Source organism: Chroicocephalus ridibundus, chromosome 5 (assembly GCF_963924245.1).
Source record: "Chroicocephalus ridibundus chromosome 5, bChrRid1.1, whole genome shotgun sequence".
NCBI classification, from domain to species: Eukaryota; Metazoa; Chordata; class Aves; order Charadriiformes; family Laridae; genus Chroicocephalus; species Chroicocephalus ridibundus.
In genome coordinates this window covers 69,361,239-69,385,650 of record NC_086288.1, presented here as the reverse complement: position 1 = coordinate 69,385,650, position 24,412 = coordinate 69,361,239, and the positions used below count along the sequence as shown (strand labels likewise).

At 38.7% G+C, this 24,412-nt stretch overlaps 1 protein-coding gene across 2 annotated transcripts; it reads right to left on the bottom strand.

Annotated features, from left to right (window-relative positions):
- Nucleotides 1-81: 81 nt before the first annotated feature.
- Nucleotides 82-21,581, bottom strand: GUF1 (GTP binding elongation factor GUF1). 2 transcript variants are annotated; one of them, XM_063336570.1, is made up of 17 exons: nt 21,358-21,581; nt 19,545-19,656; nt 17,086-17,234; nt 16,797-16,877; nt 14,726-14,803; nt 14,406-14,489; nt 13,855-13,919; nt 12,626-12,829; nt 10,897-11,036; nt 9,507-9,630; nt 9,000-9,132; nt 7,571-7,714; nt 6,426-6,559; nt 4,517-4,618; nt 2,433-2,552; nt 1,473-1,509; nt 82-432 (listed from the first exon to the last, which is right to left on the bottom strand). In XM_063336570.1, exons 1-17 carry the CDS (start codon nt 21,484-21,486, stop codon nt 295-297), a joined length of 1,974 nt encoding a protein of 657 aa, XP_063192640.1. In that variant the 5' UTR covers nt 21,487-21,581; the 3' UTR covers nt 82-294. The 2 variants fall into 2 exon arrangements, with proteins under 2 accessions (XP_063192640.1, XP_063192641.1); XM_063336571.1 differs by lacking the exons at nt 12,626-12,829; nt 13,855-13,919; nt 14,406-14,489; ... (3 more) ...; nt 19,545-19,656; nt 21,358-21,581 and adding an exon at nt 12,132-12,257.
- Nucleotides 21,582-24,412: the final 2,831 nt, after the last annotated feature.

Sequence of the window (24,412 nt, the reverse complement as noted above, 5' to 3'; positions counted from 1 at the left end):
AAAACATAATTGTTACATTTTAAGTGTTTAAAGTATGAAAACAATTAAATACAATTAAAAACAATACAATGAAAGCTTAGATTCAGTCAAGTCAAATTAAATAACTTTAATTTCGTAATAATCTACAAGTATCTGTACATTTTAAGTACACTGTCCTTTCAATTTATGTTCCCACAAGTATTTAATTTACACCACGCAAACATGTTCCCTCTCACAGTGATAAGTTATCCCTTAGGTCATTACGCTACTGTCTACAATAAGTTGAGAGAATAATCAGCTGCATGTCGCTGATCTCTATTTGTCAGTTTGTCTCTTTAAAACACGTATAAAGGCATCTCTTGGTACTTCCACATTGCCAATTTTTCTCATCAGCTTCTTCCCTTCTGCCTGCCTCTTTAAAAGCTTCATTCTTCTTGTAATGTCTCCGCCATACTATGAAAAGGAAAAACATTCTAGTAAGCTTAAATGCAACTACAGTACATTTCAGCAACACTAAACTTAAGGGCTTAAAAATAATCAGAAAGGCTAGTTATATTATGACAAAAGATTATTTTACACTCCAAATAGTTATCCTAAAAGGCCACTCGTTAAAAAAAAGCAAATGAGCAAGTTAAGCTGTGTTCATTGGGACAACTGAGGGTTGAATTCAGTTACCTAGATATATACATTCATGTAAGCCTCGCTGACGTTAGACACAACCTATAGGATATCCAGGTCCCCTTGGAACAGCAGCAGGATGCCATCTCAGATACACTGGGGCATCTTGACTAGCACTAGGTGCTTACGTCTAAATAAATTAACTGAACGCTTACACAATGTTGGACAAACACCATCCCACGTATGTGCCTAGCAGAATTCTATAATAGTTGTGAGAAAGTGACACTTGTCTAACTTTTTGCAACATGTTCGCTTCACAGAACTAAAGACAAGATAAGGAAGAGGCATCGCGTTTTTCCTATAGCTCTGTCCACTCTTGTTAATAGTTAACTATTGCATATTTCAGGCCTTGTCATGACGTATTACTGAAAACTCCAGTAAAAGTCTAATCAGAATCAGTCTCTAAAGAAGCACTTTTATAGTTTCTTAAGTCACCTGGAAAAAACAGTTTAGGAAACATGTGAAGTTACACCTATGTGTGTACACACACGTACGTTTGCTGTATGTCTACAACTATTAGCAAACGGTGAGGAGACAGGGGAGAACACAGACACACTCTGTTGAGTTCACTCTTCAGTGTGTAATTCTGAAAAAGCCATTACTCTTTCTGATCCGACTCTTACTGCAAGCTGCAACTGGAGGTTACATGAGTTGAATTTTGAAGTAAAAGCTTAAAAGTATCTGTTAATACTCCATTGATGCTTAAGGAGCACAAGCAGAACATGTCTCCACTGGGTTTCTAGGAAAAGACAGGCCTATCACGTTAGCAAGACTCTTAGGTTTACGTACATCAGAAACATCAAAAAAATACTTACACATTTTGCTACAACATTCTTTCTGTAAGCTTTCAGCCTGTAAAAGAAAATAAAATATATACATTAACACATTAGAACATCTCCTATACGTGAAGCTAAACACTGAGTTGTCAAAATGCTAAGAGTTGTTTTTCTACTAGTTTTGTATTGGAATCGTGACATTTTCATATTTTGTATACAGAAGACAAAGTTCTAAACGGAAGACTGAACTCACGTGTCTCAATTCTAGAAATATCCCTTAGAGTGCACAATATGTGCATAAAAACGACAATCTTGCCTTTGTATCTAGGACTTCTGCTATGATAAGTGTTACATGTGTGTGGATATGGATACATACACAGAAGTTCTTACAGCACTTCTACTTGGATCCCTACCTTTAATTCTTTTGTCACCATTTACATACTATTTAAATAGTGACAGCAAAGATATGACAAGAAACACAACACCAAGGAAACGGTTTTCTCTAAAAGAAGTGAGTGCTGCTAGGAAATAGTTGGGTGTTCGGTTTGCAACACACTTCCTTTGGAACAGCAGAGTTCAGGTCTTTCTTTTGCTGACTCTCCCAGAGATTAAACTATTCCACAACCAGCCCATTTTTTTCAGTAGTAAGAAACTTTTTCCACTGCCAAAGAGGAAACGGACACATGGGTGTTGCAAGTTACACTCTATCCACTAAATGCAATGCTGCAAGCAATTTAAAATAAGAATACATTCTTTTCAATTAAATTGATATCAAGTCCTTCATCAGTCAGAGCTCAAATGTATTTTTTTTTCCCCAAGACGTCTGGTAGCATAAACAAGAAAAATATGACTTTACAGTAAAATCAAAGTACTACATAAAAGTAATATATAGTAATATATAAAACTATATATACACACACACATTAAAAGGCCATAATTTAAGTAGCTTAAAATAAGGGGGGGTGGGGGGGAGAAGGTAAACAGAAGGGATCCACTTACGTTTCTCTTGCAATGATTTTCTTGCCAATAGCAGCCTGAATGGCTATTTCAAACAACTGCCGAGGTATAGCATCTTTTAAACGTTCACACAGGAATTTACCAGTAGCATATGCCTTATCACTGAAAAAGAAAGTCACCAGTATTTTCAGAAAGAGTAACACAACCCCCGAAATATATCCACAGACTAAACTGTTTGATAACAGGATTTTAGTAGAGGTTTTCCTCTTTTTAACTCAAAAGATAAGCTGATCAGATCATAATTTTACATCTAATGAGTGGTCTCTGTATGTCACCTGTTTCATACAAACAGGTGATATGATTGTATTAACAGGTCTTCAAATAAATTTAAAATATTTATAATAAACAGCCTGATTATCTATCACACTGAAGCCATTTTGAATACTGTCACAGCTTCAAATGCAATTTTAAACTAGATGGTCAAGGAGGATTTTCATTGATTGTAGGCCCGAAAGGTCAAGAGATCTACATATTACAGAAGTATTTTTAAAACATCTTTTTTTATATAACAAGGAAAAAAAAAAAAAGGTTTAATGTATTCCTGTCACCTGCTAATAAAAATTATCCAACTATATTCAGCATCTGTATATGCTTCAGATTTTGGAAAGAGAAAATGACCAAAGGTCTAAAGAAGCTACTGAACAGATACTTTCATAAGCCATTGAAAACAAATGGGTCTCTTCTCTCTAAAAACATCCATATTTAGTGAACTTTTTTTAAGCAACATACAGCTGAAAATACTTTTATGTGCTTTCACATAGCAACAATGTGACTCCCTGCTACCTGTATAAAGCAAACAGTTTAAGCATGAAGTACTAACACTGCTAATGCTTAACCAACATTACTTAAGAAGATACAGATATTTATTTCTATAATTAGGACAAGTGACAATGGCTAGCTTAGTACTGAGCTTAAAGTAATCTCAGTCATTTTTTCTCTATAAATGTAGTTCATCACAATTTTAGATAGACAGATGTAGTCTATTTACAGCGAGAGGACTCTGAGAATTGACTGAAGCAGGAGCAGAATGAATGTTGTCTACAAGTTAAAAAAATAATTTGTCATCTAAAGCTAAACAAAAGGCTATCATTAGTTTTACCTAGTGAAACAGTTCAGGGATGCAAGCTAAATTGATCAAGAAACACATGTTAAAGCAATAACTAACTTTTGCAAGGCTGGCCACTCCATTTTGCATCTTTTCAAAGTAAGAGATGCAGGCACATTGCTGAACACTGCACATTTATGAAAAACACATAAAGTAGCAAACGTATATGAGAGTTATCCCACTCCAGCCCCAAGATCTTTCTGAACACAGTTCGGAAAGTCATTTTCCTATGTCAACCTTCTGAAGTTAAGGAATTCCAAGGATTTCAGGATTGCAGTTGCCAAAAAAATATGAAAATTTCTGGCAATTACAGGTTAGTATTTTAACAAGGACAAAAAAACTAAACCAACACCCCCCCCTAAATTGATCTCGGGATTGCTGGAAAGGGATGCTGAAGTTACAGAATGGAGCCTTATAAAGACTTTGTGAGAAGAAAGCAAGGGGAGAGGCTGGAAACAGGAAGGCATTATTCTCACCAGCAAACCAGTAATTCCCAAGAAACTACAGAAACTGAATCATTTTAGCAAAAAATTTCTAAGGTAATTACATCCGGTAAATATTTACTTTCTCCTGGTACTCTGGCTGGAGACAAAATAACAACAAACTTCTATAGAACAGGAATTATTGGGAGCATAAAATCAATTTTTTTTCAGTAGTAGATAGTAAATGCCATAATGGATTCATCTGGCATCTCCTTGACTGGTCTGTATTTAAATTTTTCCAGCTCCATAAGAGATCGGCATTTTGCATTTCCTTCTCCTCCCTGCCATACATTACCACAAAAACATATCTAGCACTTAAATGCCTCTTTTTCACATCATCTCCAGAAGTGGTGATGTGGTGAAATCCTCACTGCTCTTTTCATACATATTTGTCATATATTAGTGATACACATACATGTTTTCACCATATATTAATAGGAAGTCGTATTTCTTCGGAATAGAGAATCCGGTTAACCTACTTGTGTATGATTGTTGACAGTTCTTCGACTGGATTTCCATTTAGAAGAATATCCATTTTGATAAGGTCCGCTGCCTGGTATCCTGCATCTTCATAATCAAAACTAAACGAAAGGAGTTTAAAAGTTAGTGATGATTTCGTAAAAAGTATATTCTGCACACTTTGTTCCAGAAATTTTTAGACACATTTCTTAATAAAGCACTCAAACTATTTATTAAAATAGGAGCATGGTTTTTAATAGTCTTCATGCAAGACCGGACTAGAAATATACTGCAGATAAATCTCATCTCCAAGGCAGCAGAGGACATCATCCTGTCTTCCAGCTACTGAGCAAGGTAAACCAGTACAAAATCGATATTGTTACTGCAATCTCTAAAGAGTTTATTCAAACACTTCTTTTCTATCAGCCGGAAGTTCCTTAAAGCTCCAGGCAACAGAACCCTTCAACACAGCTTTTGAACAGTAAACATCCTTGATGTCAGTCAAATCAAAAACTAACACTGGATTGTTTTCTTTTCATCCTCTCCTTTGGCAGACTTTTTACATGACCCCTATTATCATTCTCTCTGACAAGCAAGTTTCCCTCTTCATCTCCAAACCATATTTCTCCTTTGGTAGGTATGGGCCTCACTGTCTGTGTGTCAGTTTGCAATACCACTAATCTGGTCCGATCTGAAATATCAGAACAGAGGGGGGAAAAAAAGTCCTTTGAGAGCATTTGAAAGTACTTCTATCTTAATTGGCTTAGCTAAACCACAGTTGTGTGAACAGAATGTATCAGAAGTACGGTTACTGAGAGCATTAAACACACAACCAACATTAAGGAGTCTATTAGGAAATAAAAATCAAGAAATAAGACAATGCAACATCTGAATCAAAGGACACCCTGCATAATTCTGCTATGAGATAGCTTCTTGATAAACGGATTGGATTTTATCTAGTTGGAGAGCTAGATCCTGAGAGAAAATTCAAAATCTCCATCCCCCTGATTCTTCTACCTGTCGTTCTTGCCTCCCCACTTCTGCTTATGCTTCTACTTCACATATACACAAACACTGCCAAGACACACCTTACCTTACCTTACAACACCTATTTAAGAAAACACAAACCAAATTCAGTCCTTCAATAAAATTCATTTTTGTGCTTATCAAACGAATAATGTGATTAGGTATACCAGCTCCTGTCACAATATAGTTTATCTTACTAACAACACGTCCACATACGAGGTTTGTAAGAGCTATTGAATCTCCTGTGGCATAAGCCCATCTGCCATGCAAGATTTTCCTTTCCATTAAATTCACAAAGGCTCTTCACAACCAGCTTCACAATTCTAGCCTCTGAATTTATAGAATCCACCCACAGCAGAACATTTGGTCTAAAAATGCAGTTGATTTGCTTTATTCCCATAATAAAGCATGTACCTAAAATAAGTGTTGTTTGTTTTTAATATAGTTTGTTGAATTTTTTAGTAGCTTTAAAGAATCAGTATTTGGTTATTTTCCTTTTTCCACCAAGAGACAATACAGTAGGAAGTACTTTTTCAGTGACTCCTTTGATAGAAAATGCTCATTGCCACTTTAGACAAGTAAGAACCATGTAGATCATCTTCATCTAGATAAGCAAGTGCCACTCTACATGTAACACTTGAAAAATACATGCATCACCAGTGAAAATTATTATTAGGTAGTGAAGCACTTTTAGTGGTTTTCAGATGTACCTCCATCCATTTTCACCATGAATCTAATTCATTAAAGGTGAAGTAAGACTCGATTTGCAGCACCATCATAAAAGAATATTCTTCACTTGTGCCCTTCCATATCTTCTCCTCAGAGCTTTTTTTGTTTCCACCCCTCAGGGTCCTGGGGGAGTGGGGGCCGGGGGTGGGGAAGGGGTACAAGAGAGGTAGTTACCTTGCATAACCAGAAGACAAAGACTTAAGAGCATCATAAAAATCCACCACAATTTCATTCAGTGGAAAGAGGTATTTTAGCATAACCCTGTGTTCATCAATGTACAACATATCCTTCTGGACTGCCCTACGATCCTAGACAAATAAAAATTGTTTCAGTTCCCCTTGAAAGAAGTTTTCTACAAACAAATACAAAGGAAATTAAAATAAACAGTTATCCAGTTACACAAGAGAACTCCCATACTTCAAGCCCCAAAGTAACTTTCTTATTGGTCGTTTGCTAAAGCCCTAGAACAAACTGCAGCACCATCATAAATGAAGTGGTTGTAACTTAACTGGACAAATGATTCAAATCTATCCTCTCTAAAAGCTGCATTTGTGAAATCCTTACCAGCTTCTGCTTACTGCTGCCTTTTAAACGTATAGTTATTTGTCCCCAAAATCTCACTGAAATGAGATTTTCACATGTATTGGAACATTACACAGTATGACTCACAGGCTCCTCTTCTTTCCTGCCAGGAGGGTATCTTATTTTAGGAATTCTTTTTAATAGATCTTACGCTTCGCTCTACTGACATGCAAGTACTGTACTCTGTTATATTATGTACTTGAAATGTAAAAAGCTAAGAAAATATTGTGAAGAAATTATAAAGACAATGTATATGTCAGTTAAAATATTTTTAGTTAGGTGTATTACAAGTACGCTTGGGGAATGTGATTGCCCATCACTATCGTAAATGAACTCCCATGAAGCACTGAAAACATACATGAAGCCTCAGTAAAGTGTTAACAGAAGTTGTATTTCCACAAAAATATTTCTAAAAAACAACAGATCTTATTCCCCTGCTGCAGATTCCATTCTTTCAGGAAAATGGAACTAGCTATGAATTTGTCTGGTGCAGGATGTAGACTAAGGTACTTTATTGTCACTGAGCTTCGTCACTAACTCTCACTTTACTATTTTGCAGTTTAGAAGTACTTTTACACATAAAATATTTAACTGCTCTTGAAAGAAAAAAATATTTCAACAATTACTGTCAAAGATACTATTTAAGTACTAATATCTAGTATCTAGCTAGTATCTTCACTAAGTATGATAAGAACAGCTTAAAAATGTAAATGACAGAACTAAAATTATATACCAACCTGACACAAAACAATTATTTTCCCAATATATTCATGAGGTGTTACAATAGTACCAAGAACAGTTGGCTCTAAATATTCAGATACTGAAAGTTTATCAGGAAACTGAGCAGGGTTGATAATAGTAATCTCTGCTTTACCATACTCCTGAAAACAAACAAATAGAACAGGTACTGTAATTTTACAAATAAGTGCACTAAATAGGAAAGGCGACAAAAACAGCATTGAAAAAATACTAAATAAATGTTTCAATTGCTTGGAAACACTTGTGAATTACGCAACCAAAATTGATACCGTGCAGAATTTTAAAAGAGATTTCTGCATCACATACAGAAGTCCCTTGTCAGTGTATCTTTAAATATTATTATATAGAAAGATTACAGGAATTACTTTCACTAGGAAAATGGTTTTTTAAGCATTTTATCCAGTGAATATTAAACAGAAGAGGTGCTTAGAACTAGGACTACAGCCCAGGGAAAGAAAAAAGGCTTTCTATTCATTTTCCATCTCTCTTGCCTGTAGAGCAAGATCTTCCTTATTGTATCTTATATAGGATGAGTCAAGTAAGGCACAGCTTCAACAAAGACCTGCTTTAAGTTTTCTGCAGTTTGGTGATGGGAACATGCCTCTCTAAACAGAACTTTGTGTTCAGGCTCCCTTTCAGGCTGAAGTGGGCTTAGAAATTAAGTTTTCGATTCTTGCACAAATGCTTTCATTACGTATTTCTTGTAGACCAACATCCTGATAGGGGCTGAAGTCATCCTTCTGAAGTAAGGAAAAAAGGAAGGTCATGCTTCTTACTATGTACATACAACCTCCCCCATGCACTAAGGCAAATGATTCTATCGCTTCCACTGACAAGGCAATGTTCCTGAACAATGACCCAACTTCCAGCACTGTTTGAAAACAGTGTCCCGCATCAGTAATCCAGAATCACTTATGTACCAAAACGTGTCAACCACTTCATTCACAGCTGCTGCACTGCCTACGGAACCAAAACAACTGGGGAGAAAAAGCGTCTACGCCTTACACCTTGCAAGTACAGCAACCTTTCTTATACAAGCTGTATAGAATTTACAGATTTTCTGTAGTGTTTAGAGGTCCATGTTGGATAATAATGAGCTAGCCTATTTGCAGCCTCCCTTCAGCAGGTGCCCTTAAGTCCACCTCTCCCTCTCAAAATCAAGCACAGTAATTTTTTTTTTGCGCTCAGTTCAATGAAGTTTACACATGCCTATTTCACTGTGATCAAAAACTCGCTTGTCTTCACCAGCCCCTGCCACTCTATAGTGGCATTGCAAGCTATTCCTAAAAATGTTTTCTGGCTGATAAAACCTGATTTTAAAAAGTGTAGATGTTTAAAAATGTAGATGTTTATTATACAAGGCATTTAAGCTGCTATTTACATAAAGCTGTAATAAATTTAACATACCTTTATCAACTTTGCTGAGGAAAGAACAGCTTTATATGGAACTGTAGGTGCAGTCAAAATAACGGACATGTTATACTCTTGCTCCAAACGTTGATTAAAAACTTCCATATGTAAAAGACCAAGGAAACCCAGCCTGGGAAAAAAATAACCTGTTGGTGAACATACTTGTATATCCCCTGGCATGTCACAGTGGGTTGTTTTTTTTTCTTCTCCAGCATGTTTACACTGCTAGTCTGGCAATATCAGGCACAGTGAACAATCTCCAAATGATCCTACGGTTGAACAGTTATGAGTCTTTGAGAACAAAGCCTATCAATCACAACAAACTGCACACTCTCTGCAAATACAGAATGTAAGAAAATCAAATGCTTTTGATCTTTACCTATCATTAATTTGAATTAAAGCTCCTAATCTTGAATTCATTTTAATTCAACCTTCAGCAGACTTTAAACTGGCATTCCCAATTTACAAACCACTCCAAAAATGAAAGCAGTATAAAAGCCTCACCTCCACCCAGCTCCTAAGGCAAGGCTACTGTCACGATGCACAGTTACACTGGAGTCATTCAATGTCAGCCTTTCCAAAGCACTTTTGAGATTATTATATTCTGTTTGATCTACAGGATACATTCCTGTCAAAACATATTAGATAGAAGTGATGTGACACAGAGCTTTATCTAGTATATACTTAGCTTTCAAACATGCTTTTTACAGTGAAGACAGTAATGAAATCAGAATTAGCTTACTTTCTTTTCCAACTTTTTTAAAATGTGAAAAACAATAGGATTTTTTTTTTTTCAAAAAAAAATTAGTTAAGATGTAGTAGTCTTAGATTACCTCAAAAAAACAAGAATTAACATTGAAACCATAATGGTAGGAATACTGTACTCATCTAATCTTTCATAGTTGTAGAAGATGCACAATTGAGTATAACCATTATTTTGCAGGGCTGTAACGTAAACATATAGGTTAAGCATAAATGAATAAGCAGACAAACTTCACTGAGATGTTCCTTCAAAGGTAAGAAGTAACAGGAAAAAAAAATTGCCATATCAAAATTGTGAATGTTTCTATATTCTTCTGAAATTAATAAAAAGCAGCTGTCTTTATAATTACTGCCTGAAGCAGGTTCTACTGTACAGCTTTTCACATCACCATGTGTTCAGAAAAATGTAAATTGCTCTACAGCAAGAAGCAACACACATGCACAGAAGAAAAATTTACAGAATTGTATTTTTCTAGGTTGACTGACAGACAGCACGATCTCCAAGAGACAGTTCAAGTGAGTTTTATACATTCCATCACAACAAGCCTAGAAAGTGATTTCCAAAATTTATTTCTTTCTAAAGCCATCTCCCATAGCATTTGTAGTAGTTACTGAAGCTGGTGGCAACAGCTCAACAGAACTATTCAAGCTTAAAAAGCAAAGTATTTTACAGGATTTACATTCTGAATATTAGCTTTGGTAGTTTACCATATTTAACAAAAAATAATCAGTTGTTAATTTTTAAAAGAAAAAAGAATTCACAATAATTACGGAAACCTGGTTATCAAGATGAAGAACTCCAGTAAATGGACTTCATTTTTTCAAGTCTCAGCTGTTCCTTTCCAGCTATCAAGAATTTACTGGCTTTAGAAGCAATAATTGTGTCTAAAAATACATGTTAGTCTTGTATTCACCTAAAACCAGTCTGCAACTATTATGAATCTTGTCTGTTGAGTCACAGGGAAAATTACACAAAGCTATATAAATGATGTGCCTCTGTAGCTTAACTTTGATAAAATTCTAATCCTTACAACTCTTAATATACACATAGATTATTTTAGAAGCTCTAATAGCTCTCCAATTCTTTTTACTGGAAAAAAGTAATTCTACTTTTTATCAGTTTACTCCTCACCTGCAAAAACCATTGGCTTCGCTGACTTAAAGCCAGGCAAAGGCTCCACTGGCTGTTTATACAAAAACAGTGTGTCTCCTATTTGGGCTTCTGTTACTTCTTTCATTCCAGCAACCAGGTAGCCCACCTGTCCAGCATATCTAAATAAAATTGGCATTATATGGACATGCTTCTTGGCATTATCAGTACTGCTATTTTCCCCCACTTGACTTATCCCACTCAGATATTCAAATAAACCACACCCCCAAAAGCCTATGTATACAAAAGCCAGATTTAAGTTGTTTCTCCTGCGAACTTTATCCCAAGGGACAAACTATCTGATGACTCAAGCTCCTCTATTTCTGTTACAGTTAAACAGTACATTTATAGCTCTAGATTTTTAATTCTGTGCTACTCCCAGTTTGAAAGCTGGAGCTAGAAGGAACTTCTCAAGGATCTAATAAAAAGGATCAGAACAGTTCCCAGCTGCCACCACAGCAAGTTTCACATACTAAGTGGCAGAAACAACAAAAGACAAATGCCTTCCATCAGCACATAATGTTGTTTAGGAGAGAAACCCATGGTAGATAAAAAGTAAAACACAGTGTACTGGTTTTGGCTGGGATGGAGTTAACTATCTTCATAGCAGCCCCATATGGTGTTGTGGATTTGTGAATTAAATGGTGCTGACAACACACCAGTGTTCTAGATAATGCTGAATAGTGCTTGCGCAGCATGAAGGCTTTTTCTGCTTCTCACTTTGTCCCTCCCGGCAAATAGGCTAGGCCAAGAGGCTGGGAGGTGACACAGCCAGGACAGCAGACCTGGACTGAACAAAAGGATGTTCCATGCCATACAACAACATGCTCAGCAATAAAAAACAAGGACTGTAGTCTTTCCAAGGTGGCTGTTGGTTATACACTACCTTGTCTGATAGTGGTGGGTCTGCTTGTGGGAGGTGGGGAGTAACTGATTGTCTTTGCATCGCTTCCTGTCCCCCCGCTTTTCTTTTTCCTTCACTTATTTAACTGTCTTTATCTCAACCCATGAATCTTTACTCACTTTTGCTCTTCCAGTTCTCTCCCCTGTCACGCTTGGGTTGAAGGAGTGAGCAAGTGGCTGGATGGGTGCTTAATTCCCGGCTGGGTTCAACCGAGCACACAAAGTAACATAGTCTCACTGAGAATCTCCCAAGAAAAGTCATTAACACGTACTTGGATGCAAACTGATAAAGCTTCTCTGCTAATTCTAAGTACCTGATTTTCTTCCCACTGCTGCCATGAGGAGCCAGTTTCTGGAAGCTGTTGCATTCAGGGATTTTAAGTTTTCCACCCTCAAAATATGCTGCAGCAATAACTAAGATGAAGCCCCATTCCCTTCCACTCTCAAATAAGGTAGTTCCTAGAAACAAATTGGACAGCTGAATAAGAATATCAAACGCTAGTCTTAAAAATACCTAGCTGTCCAGATGCTCCACGTGCTATGGATGACAGAATGACTCCCTCCCCCTACCACTGCCCAAAAAGCAGCCCCCAAAACCTTCTGCCTCAGCATGCCCAAAATGAAAAACACTGACATCGAGCATTAAATTACAGATAATAATCATAAAAAACCCCACCAAAGAACAAGAATAAAAAACCTAAACATCTCCCAGCCTTTACCACTCAAAGCAAAAAATCAAACAGAACTGCAGGATTTTGTATCTTATGTCGATTTGTGATTTGACCCATTGAAAGAAATTTTTACTTACAGTTTATGGGTTGGCTGCTCATTTGGAGTCAGAATTCCGACTTCATTAACTTCGTATCTTTTCTTTGTGTGCGCAGACACAATTTTATGCCCTTTCTGAATCTCCCCACCAAAGAGAGCAATGTTAGCTATGACGCCTCGGTAGTGGTCAAAGGTAGAGTCAAACACTAAGGCTTTCAATGGATCAGCAGTATTACACTGGGGTCTGTCACAAAAAAATGTAAATAGATTAAGTAGTATGTTTTAAATCAATATCAAATGAGCAAACACCCCCAAAACTTCCATATTAAAACAGATAAAACTACTAATTTTCAGTAAACAAACACACACCCCACATCATTTCAGTGTTTCACTATTATGCAGCAAATCTTCACTTTTTTTTTTCCTCCCATGTGCAATAGCAGTACAAATAGAACAAAACCAAATCCATATTCGTCATACTTATTTCGCAACAGGTGAAACCGATACTTAAAATGTCGCATTACAGGGGAAACAAAAATTCAACAGTTACATTCCAACAGCTGAGAGGTTTTTTTTGGAAAAAAAAATAAAGTTCACTGAAATTTTGGTTTTGCCATCTTTCATGGAAACCTAATCTCAGTCTTCATTGTGGTTTCTTTTAATTATAATTATTAAGTAGTTTGAAGACTATATTATTAGCAGTAGGAAAAAAGATTGAAAAGCACTATGCTGACTGAAACTGAACTGGAATTCAGCAGCTTTGTCACCAAGTTCCTAGATAAAAGCCTATTTTAAAGGTTGGGTTCAGGATATGAAACTGAGAAACTCTAAACACAGCAGATTTCAATTACCTTTATCAATTTAACAATGCAACATTCAAAAGGAGTAACAGCAAACATAGATCCTCAAACACTGCTTCACGGAAGCTATGTAAACATTCGCAGACGTGTCACCTTTAGTGGATCACCTCTCATCTTTCATTTCATTCTGAATGAATTCATTTTCCTCTCCCACTTCTAAAGAATAAAGAATTCTTCTCTGCTGACATTCATGCATTCATTTTTTAAAAGGCATCTCAACTGTGACGTGTCATTTTTTCTGGTTTGCAATTTGAAACTGACTTAACCACCTCAGACATTAGGTTTCTCCCACATCTTTCATAAAGTATTGACTTTAAATAGGCAAAACTAGTCCCATTATACTGTATAGAAGCAACTCATGGTTTCCTACTTAACCTTATAAGGTTTCATAACTAAATACAAAACTTACGGTGGAATCTTCTCAATGACCTTTTGAAGAACTTTTTCAACATTTGTTCCTTGTTTAGCAGAAATCTAAAACAAGTCAAACAGCAATTTGATAAGACATGTGTCTCACGTGAATTCAGTATCTATTAAACAGTGTCACATTTACTTAGACAGTTTTGGTTGCCACAGATACTACTACCCATAAAAGCACTCTGAAGCACACGTTAGAATGCTATTACTATGAAATGCTTATTTGATTATAAATTATTCTGTAACTTTTTTTTTCTCTCCTGAATGGCAATTGTTGTTACAGTAAAAGTGAAAACAATTTACAGACCCATAATGAGGAACAATTTAAAATCTATCTGATGTCATGCATCAAGACATACCTGTCAGTTAAAAATTCTAGTATGTTCTCCACGAGACAATTTTTAAAGAAATTCATGTATGTCAGACAAAGACAGAAAGACAGATGACACCCTGTTGATTTACTACATGTACACATCTTTTATTAGCTACAAAGTAGATACAGATATACAATCAGACACGTTATAAAACTTTAAGAGATCTTACCCTTACACATTCATATATAGGGATATCAAACAGCTTCTCAATTTGTTTTTCAACTCTTTCAGGGTCTGCATTCTTCAAATCAATCTGAAAAACAACAAACTTAAATATACAGGCAATCGCCTCTTCTGTATGATCCAGCACTGTAGTTTCCAAATATACAAGTCAAGGAACCTTTATGATTTTATGAGTAAAACAAAGTTCTTATTATCTTCTAGCTATTTTTTCATTATATATTTCTATTTGAGGATAAGTTTCTTGTAAGTCTTCTACACATTTAAACAACCCAACTATTTAATATGAAACTCTAAAACCTTTATTACCTTATTTATGACAGGAATTATTGCAAGCTGCGCTTCAAAAGCAAGATAGAAGTTTGCCACTGTCTGAGCCTGAATACCCTACAAAATAAGCATTAAAGAAGTTTAATATTTTGTTGTTTCTTCTTTTATAAAGCATACTATACAATATAAAATTATTTTTCTGTTCTAGCAACTCTTTCATTTGGGGGATTGAAAATAAGTTATTGATTATACACTTTGCTGAGAAAAAACAGAACATTCTTAAGTTATCATTTCTCATAATCTGAATATAAGTAGACAAACTAATAATGCTGTATGTATAACCACATATATGCAATTATTTATAGATTACATAGTATTATGCAAACATTATGCACCAAGTACATATTTCTGTATGTTATTTATTTCTGAATAACCAAGATTATAACAGGTACCTCAAAAAACACTCTTTGTCCACCACAAATTATTCACAAATGAACTAAAACAAAGAAAAAGGGATGTTTATAAGTCTGCAGTGACTCCAGAGGGCATGAACACACCTTCAACTCACCTTACAGCTATTTTCAAAAAATAAAGACAAATTATAAGGTTTGTACCTCACATTTCTTTCAAAAGGATGGCAAAAGGACAGCTCTAATTAGAAGAAAAAGGAAGATTACTTCTCCAGATCCAAGTACCATGCAAGGAAAAACAAAGACAGAGGGACAGGGACGCTAATGAATGAGATTATAAAGCCTAACGTGACAAGAGAGGGCAGAAGGGGGTGGCAAGGAGAAGAAGGAGAAGCTACTTCTTGTCTTCCCCTTTTTTTACAACAGATCAAGTGGAAAATTACTTATATGGGGATATTCGTCATGGTTATATGGGCCTAACTTTTTAGGGAACATAAAGTAGTAAAAAAAGGTTATTCAACAAAAAAGAAAAAAGGAAAAAAAAAAAAAGAAGTATGCAAGACCTAAATCTTCAGAGTTACCTCCAGAATTCAGGCTGGCATGAGAAACATTAGCAATTATAATGAAAAAGTTGAGTTTGTGAGCATTCTGACTAAAAGGCAAATACAGAATACCAAGAATCACATAATAGTTAAATATGACAAAAAATATATATACACATTAAATATAAAAACATCAGCACATTCAAAAAATATATTTGTTACTGAAGCTTACTTAAGAAGTTCACTTGCCCACCAAGCTAGGAAGGAAAAAGTGTTCATAATCATTGAATGGAAATTACATTTTTTTCTATATAACAAGGAAAACAGTAGCATTCATTTGACCCTTGTACAATCCAATCATAAACATGCCAGAGAGAAAATTATCAAAATACTTTGTGAGAATGTGTCCATATTTAAAATCATGTTCCCATAATCCTCATATTCTAGTCTGGTAACTGTTTCTTACGTTCCTAGCACTGTACAAATAAAAGTACCACTAAGATCTCTAATTTCACCTCCCTCCTAGTATAGACTTCGTGAATTTATGAGAGTATCACCTTACAAACATTTTACTCCCTCACTCTCCTGCTCCTCCTGAAACATTAGTCAAGAACCTATCAATCTAGCAGATACAAAACTTCTCAAGTTTCCAGAGTAAGTTTATTCACATTCAGCCTATAGTGTCCTTTAGCTTTAATGCTGCCAGCATTGGTTTGTATTACTGACAATCAGAAACACAACCGCAATTAGTTGTAACTAACAGTGTGGTTGGTTGAACAAATCATCGAGCTTTCCAAGAAGAAACTGAAGGTGCTCAAATGGGTATTTGTACAACAGCTAGAAGCTCTCCAGACTACCATTTGCAAAGTTCATGCTCTGTATAAAGTAGGATCTGATTCTTCACTAATCCTGTGCTTTTATTGCTATGTCATGGAACTGCAATAATGATCAACACACAAGTATTTGTCTCTAGAATTTTTTAAAAATTCCCATTACTAGCCTTCTGCAACATTATACTTTTATGGAGGTAGTCCAGGGGCAGAAACACTGATGGAAAAATAATAGTAAAAAAAAATAATTAAAAAAAAAATCTTCTCTCTAGCTTGCTTAAAAAAATTGCTGAAATTCTAAGTAAAAAACAAGAATTAAGAACTCCACCTCATTTGCATCCACTACAAGTATGACACCTTGACAGGCAGACAGCGATCGTGATACTTCATAGCTGAAATCTACGTGGCCCTGTGGAGAAAATAGATGTTTACAATTTCAGGTACTTCTAGAGTCTTTTGCAAAGATTTCTATATTACAATATTTTCATTTGTATATATGTTCACAATTCTTACAACAAAAAGAATCTGAATAAACACAAGAAGCCAGAAATTTCCTACTTTTAAATATAAAGACATTTAGTTTTGTGGGATTTAAACACTGTTTATACTTAACTTACTGGCGTGTCAATAAGATTTAAGAGATAGTTTACTCCTCCATGATTGTGAAAGAGAGATGCAGATTGTGCTTTAACTGTAATTCCTCTTTCACGTTCCACTTGCAGTTTATCCAGCACTTGTTTGTTACGGTCAGTTTTAGCAATTGTTCCTAAGATTAAAAAAAAAAAACAAAACAGTTTTATTACCTCATTTAATACATTAGCTCTCAAAATAAATAATTCTTGAAAAAGTCATTAAACAGGAGAACATGGGACTTGCAGCCGCAAATGAAGCTTTTCCATCTGATTCAGCTGAAGTTAGATTTTTATTTAAAAATAAAATTATATAAGTTACATAAAACACTTTACCGAATAAGCAGGATACAAAACATCATGTAAGTCTAAATCGGAGATTAAGAAGTAGCAAAGACTCCATTCAGTGCTGAATAACTTTGATGTTTAAAAAAAATTTCACCTCCTATCACTAGAGAGCAGCTCCATGGTTCCAACCAGTGCCAATCTCAAATGTGAAAAGAACATTATCATAGAGCTTGACAGACCTGAATTCAAACTCCATTCTTTCACACGTGTCAGGTAAAATTGCCCATAGTGACACACAGGAAGTAATCATAAAGAATAAATTTAATCAAAAACCTCTCCCAGGTTTTGTTTTGCTCACCCCTTAAACAAGGAAAGCAAGACTCTTCCAAAGGGTATTTCTGAGTAGCCAACTTAAGCTCTGCCCTGAAATTAGTCTCCTCTTGGGAGATACAGCAACTGCTTTACAGCTTACCTTAGAGAACCCTACAAGGAAACCTTTGTCTCTCTCTCCCACAAAAAGCTTAAGTTTCAGAGTCGCTTCTAGTTATGAAAAATCCCTTAGCACTTCTGTTTCGCACTTTCACTTTAAAGGGGGATAGTTTTTCTTAACCTCAACAATAACACCGAAATAAAAACACTGAAGTCCAAGATGCACTCCCATGAGGACAAAATAAATAGCTCTGAAAGTAACACAACTTCACCGATACTTAGAGCAAAGGAAAAAGCAAGGCTATATAGCAGCTGAGAATCCAAGGAATTTATACTTAATTACTAGCAGTTATTCTACTCACTAAATCTAAAGCAACAGAGCGATACATTTCTAAAACTTACTATGCAGCATCGTATCAGCTTCAGTACCAGTGAGCTTCACCACCATGAAAGGCAGTCGTTTTATGGTTTGCTCACAAGAGGACATATCGTTACTTTAATCTTAGTACTAGCAGCTGAAGTTCCTCTCTGTTTCAGTAACACTTTTGAAAACTACTCTGTTCAGAATTCCTAGGTTATGACAGTCCCCTTCTGTCCACTCCAAACACTGGCAGTAAAAACGATAAACTTGCTGTGTATTGGTCTAATGGACGATGGGTCAGGAATAACAGGAGCAGCATCCTGAATGAGGAAGTACACTCCTTTTCAGTCTCTTTCTAAAATACATACTTCCTTTAGTGAATTACACACCTCCTTACCCCTACTTGTAGGCAGATCTCAACCAGAAAGTCTATCATATTCACATCTGTAACACTACACAACTGGCAGTCTAAAAGCACAATCAAACTGGCACTAGAGCAAAGACATTAGAGACTAGAGCAAGTGTAGGGTCCTGCACCTGGGAAGGAAGAATGCCAAACACCAGTATATGTTAGGGGCGGACATGCTGGGAAGCAGCTCTGAGGAGAAGGACCTGGGGGTCCTGGTAGACAGCAAATTATCCATGAGCCAGCAGTGTGCCCTTGTCGCCAAGAAGGCCAATGGCATCCTGGGCTGCACAGGGAAGACTGTGGCCAGTAGGTCGAGGGAGGTCATTCTCCCCCTCTACTCTGCACTGGTGAGGCCACAACTGGAGTACTGTGTCCAGTTTTGGGCTCCCCAGTTCAAGAGGGACAGGGAACTACTGGAGCGAGTCCAGCGAAGGGCAACCAAGATGATTATGGGACTGGAGCACCTCCCTTATGAGGAAAGGCTGAAAGAGCTGGGACTCTTTAGCCTGGAGAAGAGAAGGTTGAGGGGGGACCTGATTAATGTTTACAAGTATCTAAAGGGTGGGTTTAAGGAGGACGGAGCCAGGCTCTTTTCAATGGTTCCCAGCGACAGGACAAGGGGCAATGGGCACAAGCTAAAACATAGGAAGTTCCGTTCAAATACACGGAAAAGCTTCTTTACAGTGAGGGTGACAGAGCACTGGAACAGGCTGCCCAGGGAGGTTGTGGAGTCCCCTTCTCTGGACATTTTCAAGACCCGCCTGGATGCAGCCCTGAGGGATGTGCTTTAGGCAATCCTGCTCTAGCAGGGGAGTTGGACTAGATGATCTCTAGAGGTCCCTTCCAACTCTGAAGATTCTGTGATTCCGTGATTAGAAGTTTTAGTAATAACCAAAGCTACAGAAACTTACACATCATCTTACCTGTTGAGAGAAGGTAGTATAAAATGAGAACACTTACCTGTAATTTCCAACAATCTGTCCGCTAGTGTACTCTTGCCATGATCTACGTGAGCTATAATACTGAAGTTTCTAATGCTTTCGACGGGATATGTCGACATATCTAATTTTTCCTGAAAAACAGAAATTTATTTTCATAAACTGTGGTTACAATCTCTACATGCAATATGACCTGGCCTTTAAAAAAGAATTAACTAATTTCTCTAGAAGAGGCACAGGTTGAATAGAAACAAAAGCTTAAATTGTTACCAGTGTTTGAAATGCTAACATTTCATTTTACATACATATACATACATATACATTCATTTATTACTCTGAATAATCACTAAGTATGCTGGAAAGCATTGCAAAAGGTACTGTGTTCTTATGAATACACTTAAAACAGTTTCAAGTTTGTTAAACTGCTAAACTTAAGGATTTAGAAAACAAGATTCAGGGGACCATTAAGGAAATAATTGCTCACAAGCATGGTAAGAATACAGCAACATTACCTAGCAGCTTAGGGAGCAGTGACCTTATCGTAAGGAGCAAGTAGACTTTGTGGAAAAGGAAACTATAGGTAACACTTATCTTGGCTAAATGAAAAAAAAAATGCAGAAAACCAGCCTGACTTCCTTGGTTCACACATAGAAAGGTCCAACACTAAAAAACTTTGTGTTATTCCTGTTCATTCCAAGTAACAGAAGTGGTTTCTTTGCTTCTCAAAGCTTTCAGCATCAGGAACCCGGAGATCCCTAATAGCAATCAGCAACACTTTACTGAAAAAGTCCAGTCGCCGATTTGAGAGATACACAAAGCGCATCCCTCTTACACGGGCTATGCACACAGCTCTGGGACAGGCAGAAAGAAAGAAAGTGTGGAGTTCTTTGCTAGCACCAATACACAGCATCAAGCAGCATTACCTGCCACGTCCATGTGCCAGTAGAGGTTAGGGGCTGACCTGCTGGAAAGCAGATCTGCAGGGAGAGACCTGGGGGTGCTGGTGAACAAGTTGACCAAGAGGCAGCAATGTGCCCAAGAACACCAATGATCCCCTGGGATGCATTAAAGAGAGTGCGACCAGCAGGTCGAGGGAGGTCATCCTCCCCCTCTACTCTGAACTGGTGAGGCCACATCTGGAGTACTGTATCCAGTTCTGGGCTAACAGTTCAAAAAGGACAGGGAACTACTAGAGAGAGTCCGGCGGAGGGCTACAATGCTGATCAAGGGACTGGTGCACCTCTCTTATGAAAAAAGGCTGAGAGACCTGTGCCTGTTTAGCCTGGAGAAGACTGCGAGGAATCTCATCAATGCTTATCAATATCTAAAGGGCGAATGTCAAGAGGATGGGGCCAGACTCTTCTCAGTGGGGCCCAGCTACAGGACAAGGGGCAACGGGCACAAACTGGAACACAGGAAATTACCTCTCAACATGAGGATAAACTTCTTTACTTTGAGGGTGGCAGAGCACTGGAACAGGCTGCCCAGAGAGGTTCTGGAGTCTCCTTCTCTGGAGATATTCAAAACCTACCTGGATGCATTCCTGTGCAACCTGCTCTGGCAGAGGGGTTGGACTAGATGATCTCCGAAGTTCCCTTCCAACCCCGACCATTCTGTGATTCTGTCCCTTTCAGAATGTCTCGGATTGGAACGACAAGTCCTCCTACTGCCAAGGGGACACAAATGCCCCTGCAGCGGGAAATAGCTGCTACAGGATGCCACGGCCTGTGTGGAAAGGCCACCTTTTACAGGTAGGGGACTCGCCGCAGGCCAACTTCGGGCAGTCCAAACGCCCTCCCGCACGCCATCCCTGCCGGGCCGCCCTGCGAACTCACCTTGCCGCCGGAGCTGTACAGCCGCCCGCAGGCGGCGGACAGCCATGGCGGAAGGCAGAGCGGGGTGGAGGGGAGGCGGGAGCTCGGCAGCCGGGCCCACCACGCCGCCGTCCTGCCGGCGAGGGCCATGGCGCTCGAGGCCGGCCTCACACGCTGGCTGCACGGAGGGGAGCTCGGGCAGCCTCAGCCCCCATCGCAGCGCGGCCTCAACGGCTACACAAGGCGCACACCAACTGCCGCCTCACAGAAGGAAGCGCCGGAAGTGCTCCCCAGAGGCGGAAGTGGTCAGAGCCCCACTTCCTTCCTCCCTCTGGAGCAATGGCGGCGGGGTGGAGGTGGTGTCCCGCCCTGCCCGGCCGCGCTTTCGAAGCCTGCCGCTGTCGGGGTTCCCCCGGGAGCTAGTTTCAGCCTCGCCTCAATAAGCTGCGGGCGCCACTCGTCCGCGGCTCCTCAGGGCCTGCAGCCTGGCGGGCTGCGCCTTCGCCTGGCGGTGTGGGGCCTCTGCCTGCGCCTTCCGTGTTGGCTCGCTGCCGGGAGCCAGCCGGGTCTCCTGCAGCGGCCGCGTAATGCTACCTCAGAGGTGCAGCAGTCTCGGGGGAGAGCCTCCATAGGGCTTTCCCCTTAGCTGTCTGTAAAAAAAACTACAAAAGCCAGCAGTTTGGCCCGGCTTCTGTTACATGGTGTCCTAGCAACAATGATGTCTGGGACATATATACTTTTTTTCTAGGCACCATTAGTTATAGAAAGCACAAACTGTATTTTTACAAGTTTTTCAAATTTCTGGAAGTTTGCTTTTTGTGAGTTTTTGTGGTATGAGATCGCTCACAAGAACAGCTTCGTTCCTGATTGTAGCATCTCAGTGCTCCTGCAAGGCATAGGATGTCATTGTTTTGAAATACTTCTTTACTGGCATTATAGAGGAATCTGTTTCTTGTATGTCTACAGTGCTGCCACAATACGGCTGTTCTGGCCTTCTCAGTTGTTCTTTGTAAAATTGTAGAAGCAGAAGAATGTTGTCATATTCTCAGATCTGTTTTCACAGAATCATAGAATCTTCATGGTTGGAAAGGACCCTTAAGATTATCAAGTCCAACCAACCAACCAACCTACAATCTCTGTCACTAGAGCATGCCCTGAAGTGCCACATCTAGACGCTTCTTAAATACCTCTAGGGATGGTGACTCAACCGCCTCCCTGGGCAGGCTGTTCCAGTGCCTGACCACTCTTGCAGTAAAGTAATTCTTCCTAATATCTAATCTAAACCTCCCCTGCCGCAACTTCAGACCATTTCCTCTGGTCCTGTCATTATTCACCTGGGAGAAGAGGCCAACACCCACCTCTCTCCAACCTCCTTTCAGGGAGTTGTAGAGGGCAATGAGGTCTCCCCTCAGCCTCCTCTTCTCCAAGCTAAACATGCCCAGCTCCCTCAGCCTCTCCTCATATGCCCTGGTCTCCAGACCCCTCACCAGCCTGGTAGCTCTCCTCTGGACACGCTCCAGCACTTCAATGTCCCTCTTGTACAGAGGGGCCCAGAACTGAACACAGCACTCAAGATGAGGCCCCACCAGTGCCGAGTACAGAGGCACGATCACTTCCCTGCTCCTGCTGGCCACGCTATTCCTGATACAGGCCAGAATGCTGTTGGCCCTCTTGGCCACCTGGGCACACTGCTGGCTCATGTTAAGTTGGCCATCCACCAGCACCCCCAGGTTTTCCGTATGTTACTCTTTATCAAAGTCTTCCTGGATGGACATTGTCATTTCTAGATATTTTTCTGGCCTATATTTTTCCTAGTCTAGCTTTTATTACTGCCTGCATGTTCCTCTGTTTTTTTCTTATTTGAGAAGTTTACATTAAGGTTTCACAAACGTGGGAAAACATGCAGGCCTGGGGTCACTGCTCAGTTTACATGTATTGGCTTTATCTTTCTCATTTGTTCAATCTAATCAGGATTTCAGCTGTAGCTGTATAAAATCCTTCAAAAATCCCAGCAGACCACTTAGCTAAGTAAACCGCAAATATTTTTATCAGATTCACAATCTAGAGATGTGCCAAATAAAGCAAGGTGCAGTATTTTTTGAGGGTAAAACTTTAAAGGAGGTTTAATTTCAGGATATAGAAATTTGTATTCCATTTGAAGTTACAATGATTTCGTTTCAAAAGGTTGCTTAGAAGTATCTGATACACAGTGCAGAGGGCGCAAGAGTTCTGTATATACCAGCTTGGGAGTGTGCATTAGTGAATTAGCTAGCACAGGTCACTGTGCTGTGCTGATCACTTTGAATTTGGGTAGTAATGGGCAAAAAGAGTCCTTCAGCAAATTCATGAAAATAAGTAGGGAAAGAGAAGCATGTCCTTGAATGGAGAATGAGCGTGACAGGAGCCATGAATCCAAAGATGTGATCCAGAGCGTACATATGAGGATAGCAACCATACTTGGAGGAAAACATTGGTCTTGCAATACACAGGTTAAGTTTGATGCACATCTTACAGATACTGGCTTACCCATGTGCGGTAATAGAGAACATAAATAGATGCATATCAATCCTGTAATTCTTAAATGGATATTGTCTTCACTATCCTCAGAGACAAGAATACCAACAAATCTAAGAAGGTGCTCCATTAGCAGGAATTAAACTAATGCGCTTTACAGAGTATCTTCAAATGTCACCGCCACAGAGCAATGTGCATAGATACCACATTTGAGCAAATCCAAAAAAGCAGCTGCAGAGGTAGCTAAATTGCACATTCAGGCTTGCAACACGCTTTGTGACATGCACAAAATTGCATAGTCACAAAAATACCTGCAAAAGCAAGTTACTACAAACCAAAATGGCGTGACTGAAGGTTGCACTTGCGGTTCGTATCTACTCCTTGGAGAACCAGGGCTTGTATTTGCACCACCTGCACGCCAAGCTGGGTGAATACAGCCAGGATTCAAGGAGGCGTGCTGGATTAATTACTGAATGATCTTATACACTGCATCTTCATGCTGGAACTCGTTCTTGTCCTGTTGGCATGGTGTGAACGCCTGTGGGGTGAGTGCTGGTCCATG

Coding starts and splice junctions, on each gene's coding strand:
- GUF1 (XM_063336570.1), bottom strand. CDS start 21,486: ATGGCCCTCGCCGGCAGGACGGCGGCGTGGTGGGCCCGGCTGCCGAGC. Junction 14,490..14,725: donor TAATTCCTGTCATAAATAAG/GTAATAAAGGTT, acceptor GTTGTTTTTCAG/ATTGATTTGAAGAATGCAGA. Junction 4,619..6,425: donor TTGTCTTCTGGTTATGCAAG/GTAACTACCTCT, acceptor CCTTTCGTTTAG/TTTTGATTATGAAGATGCAG.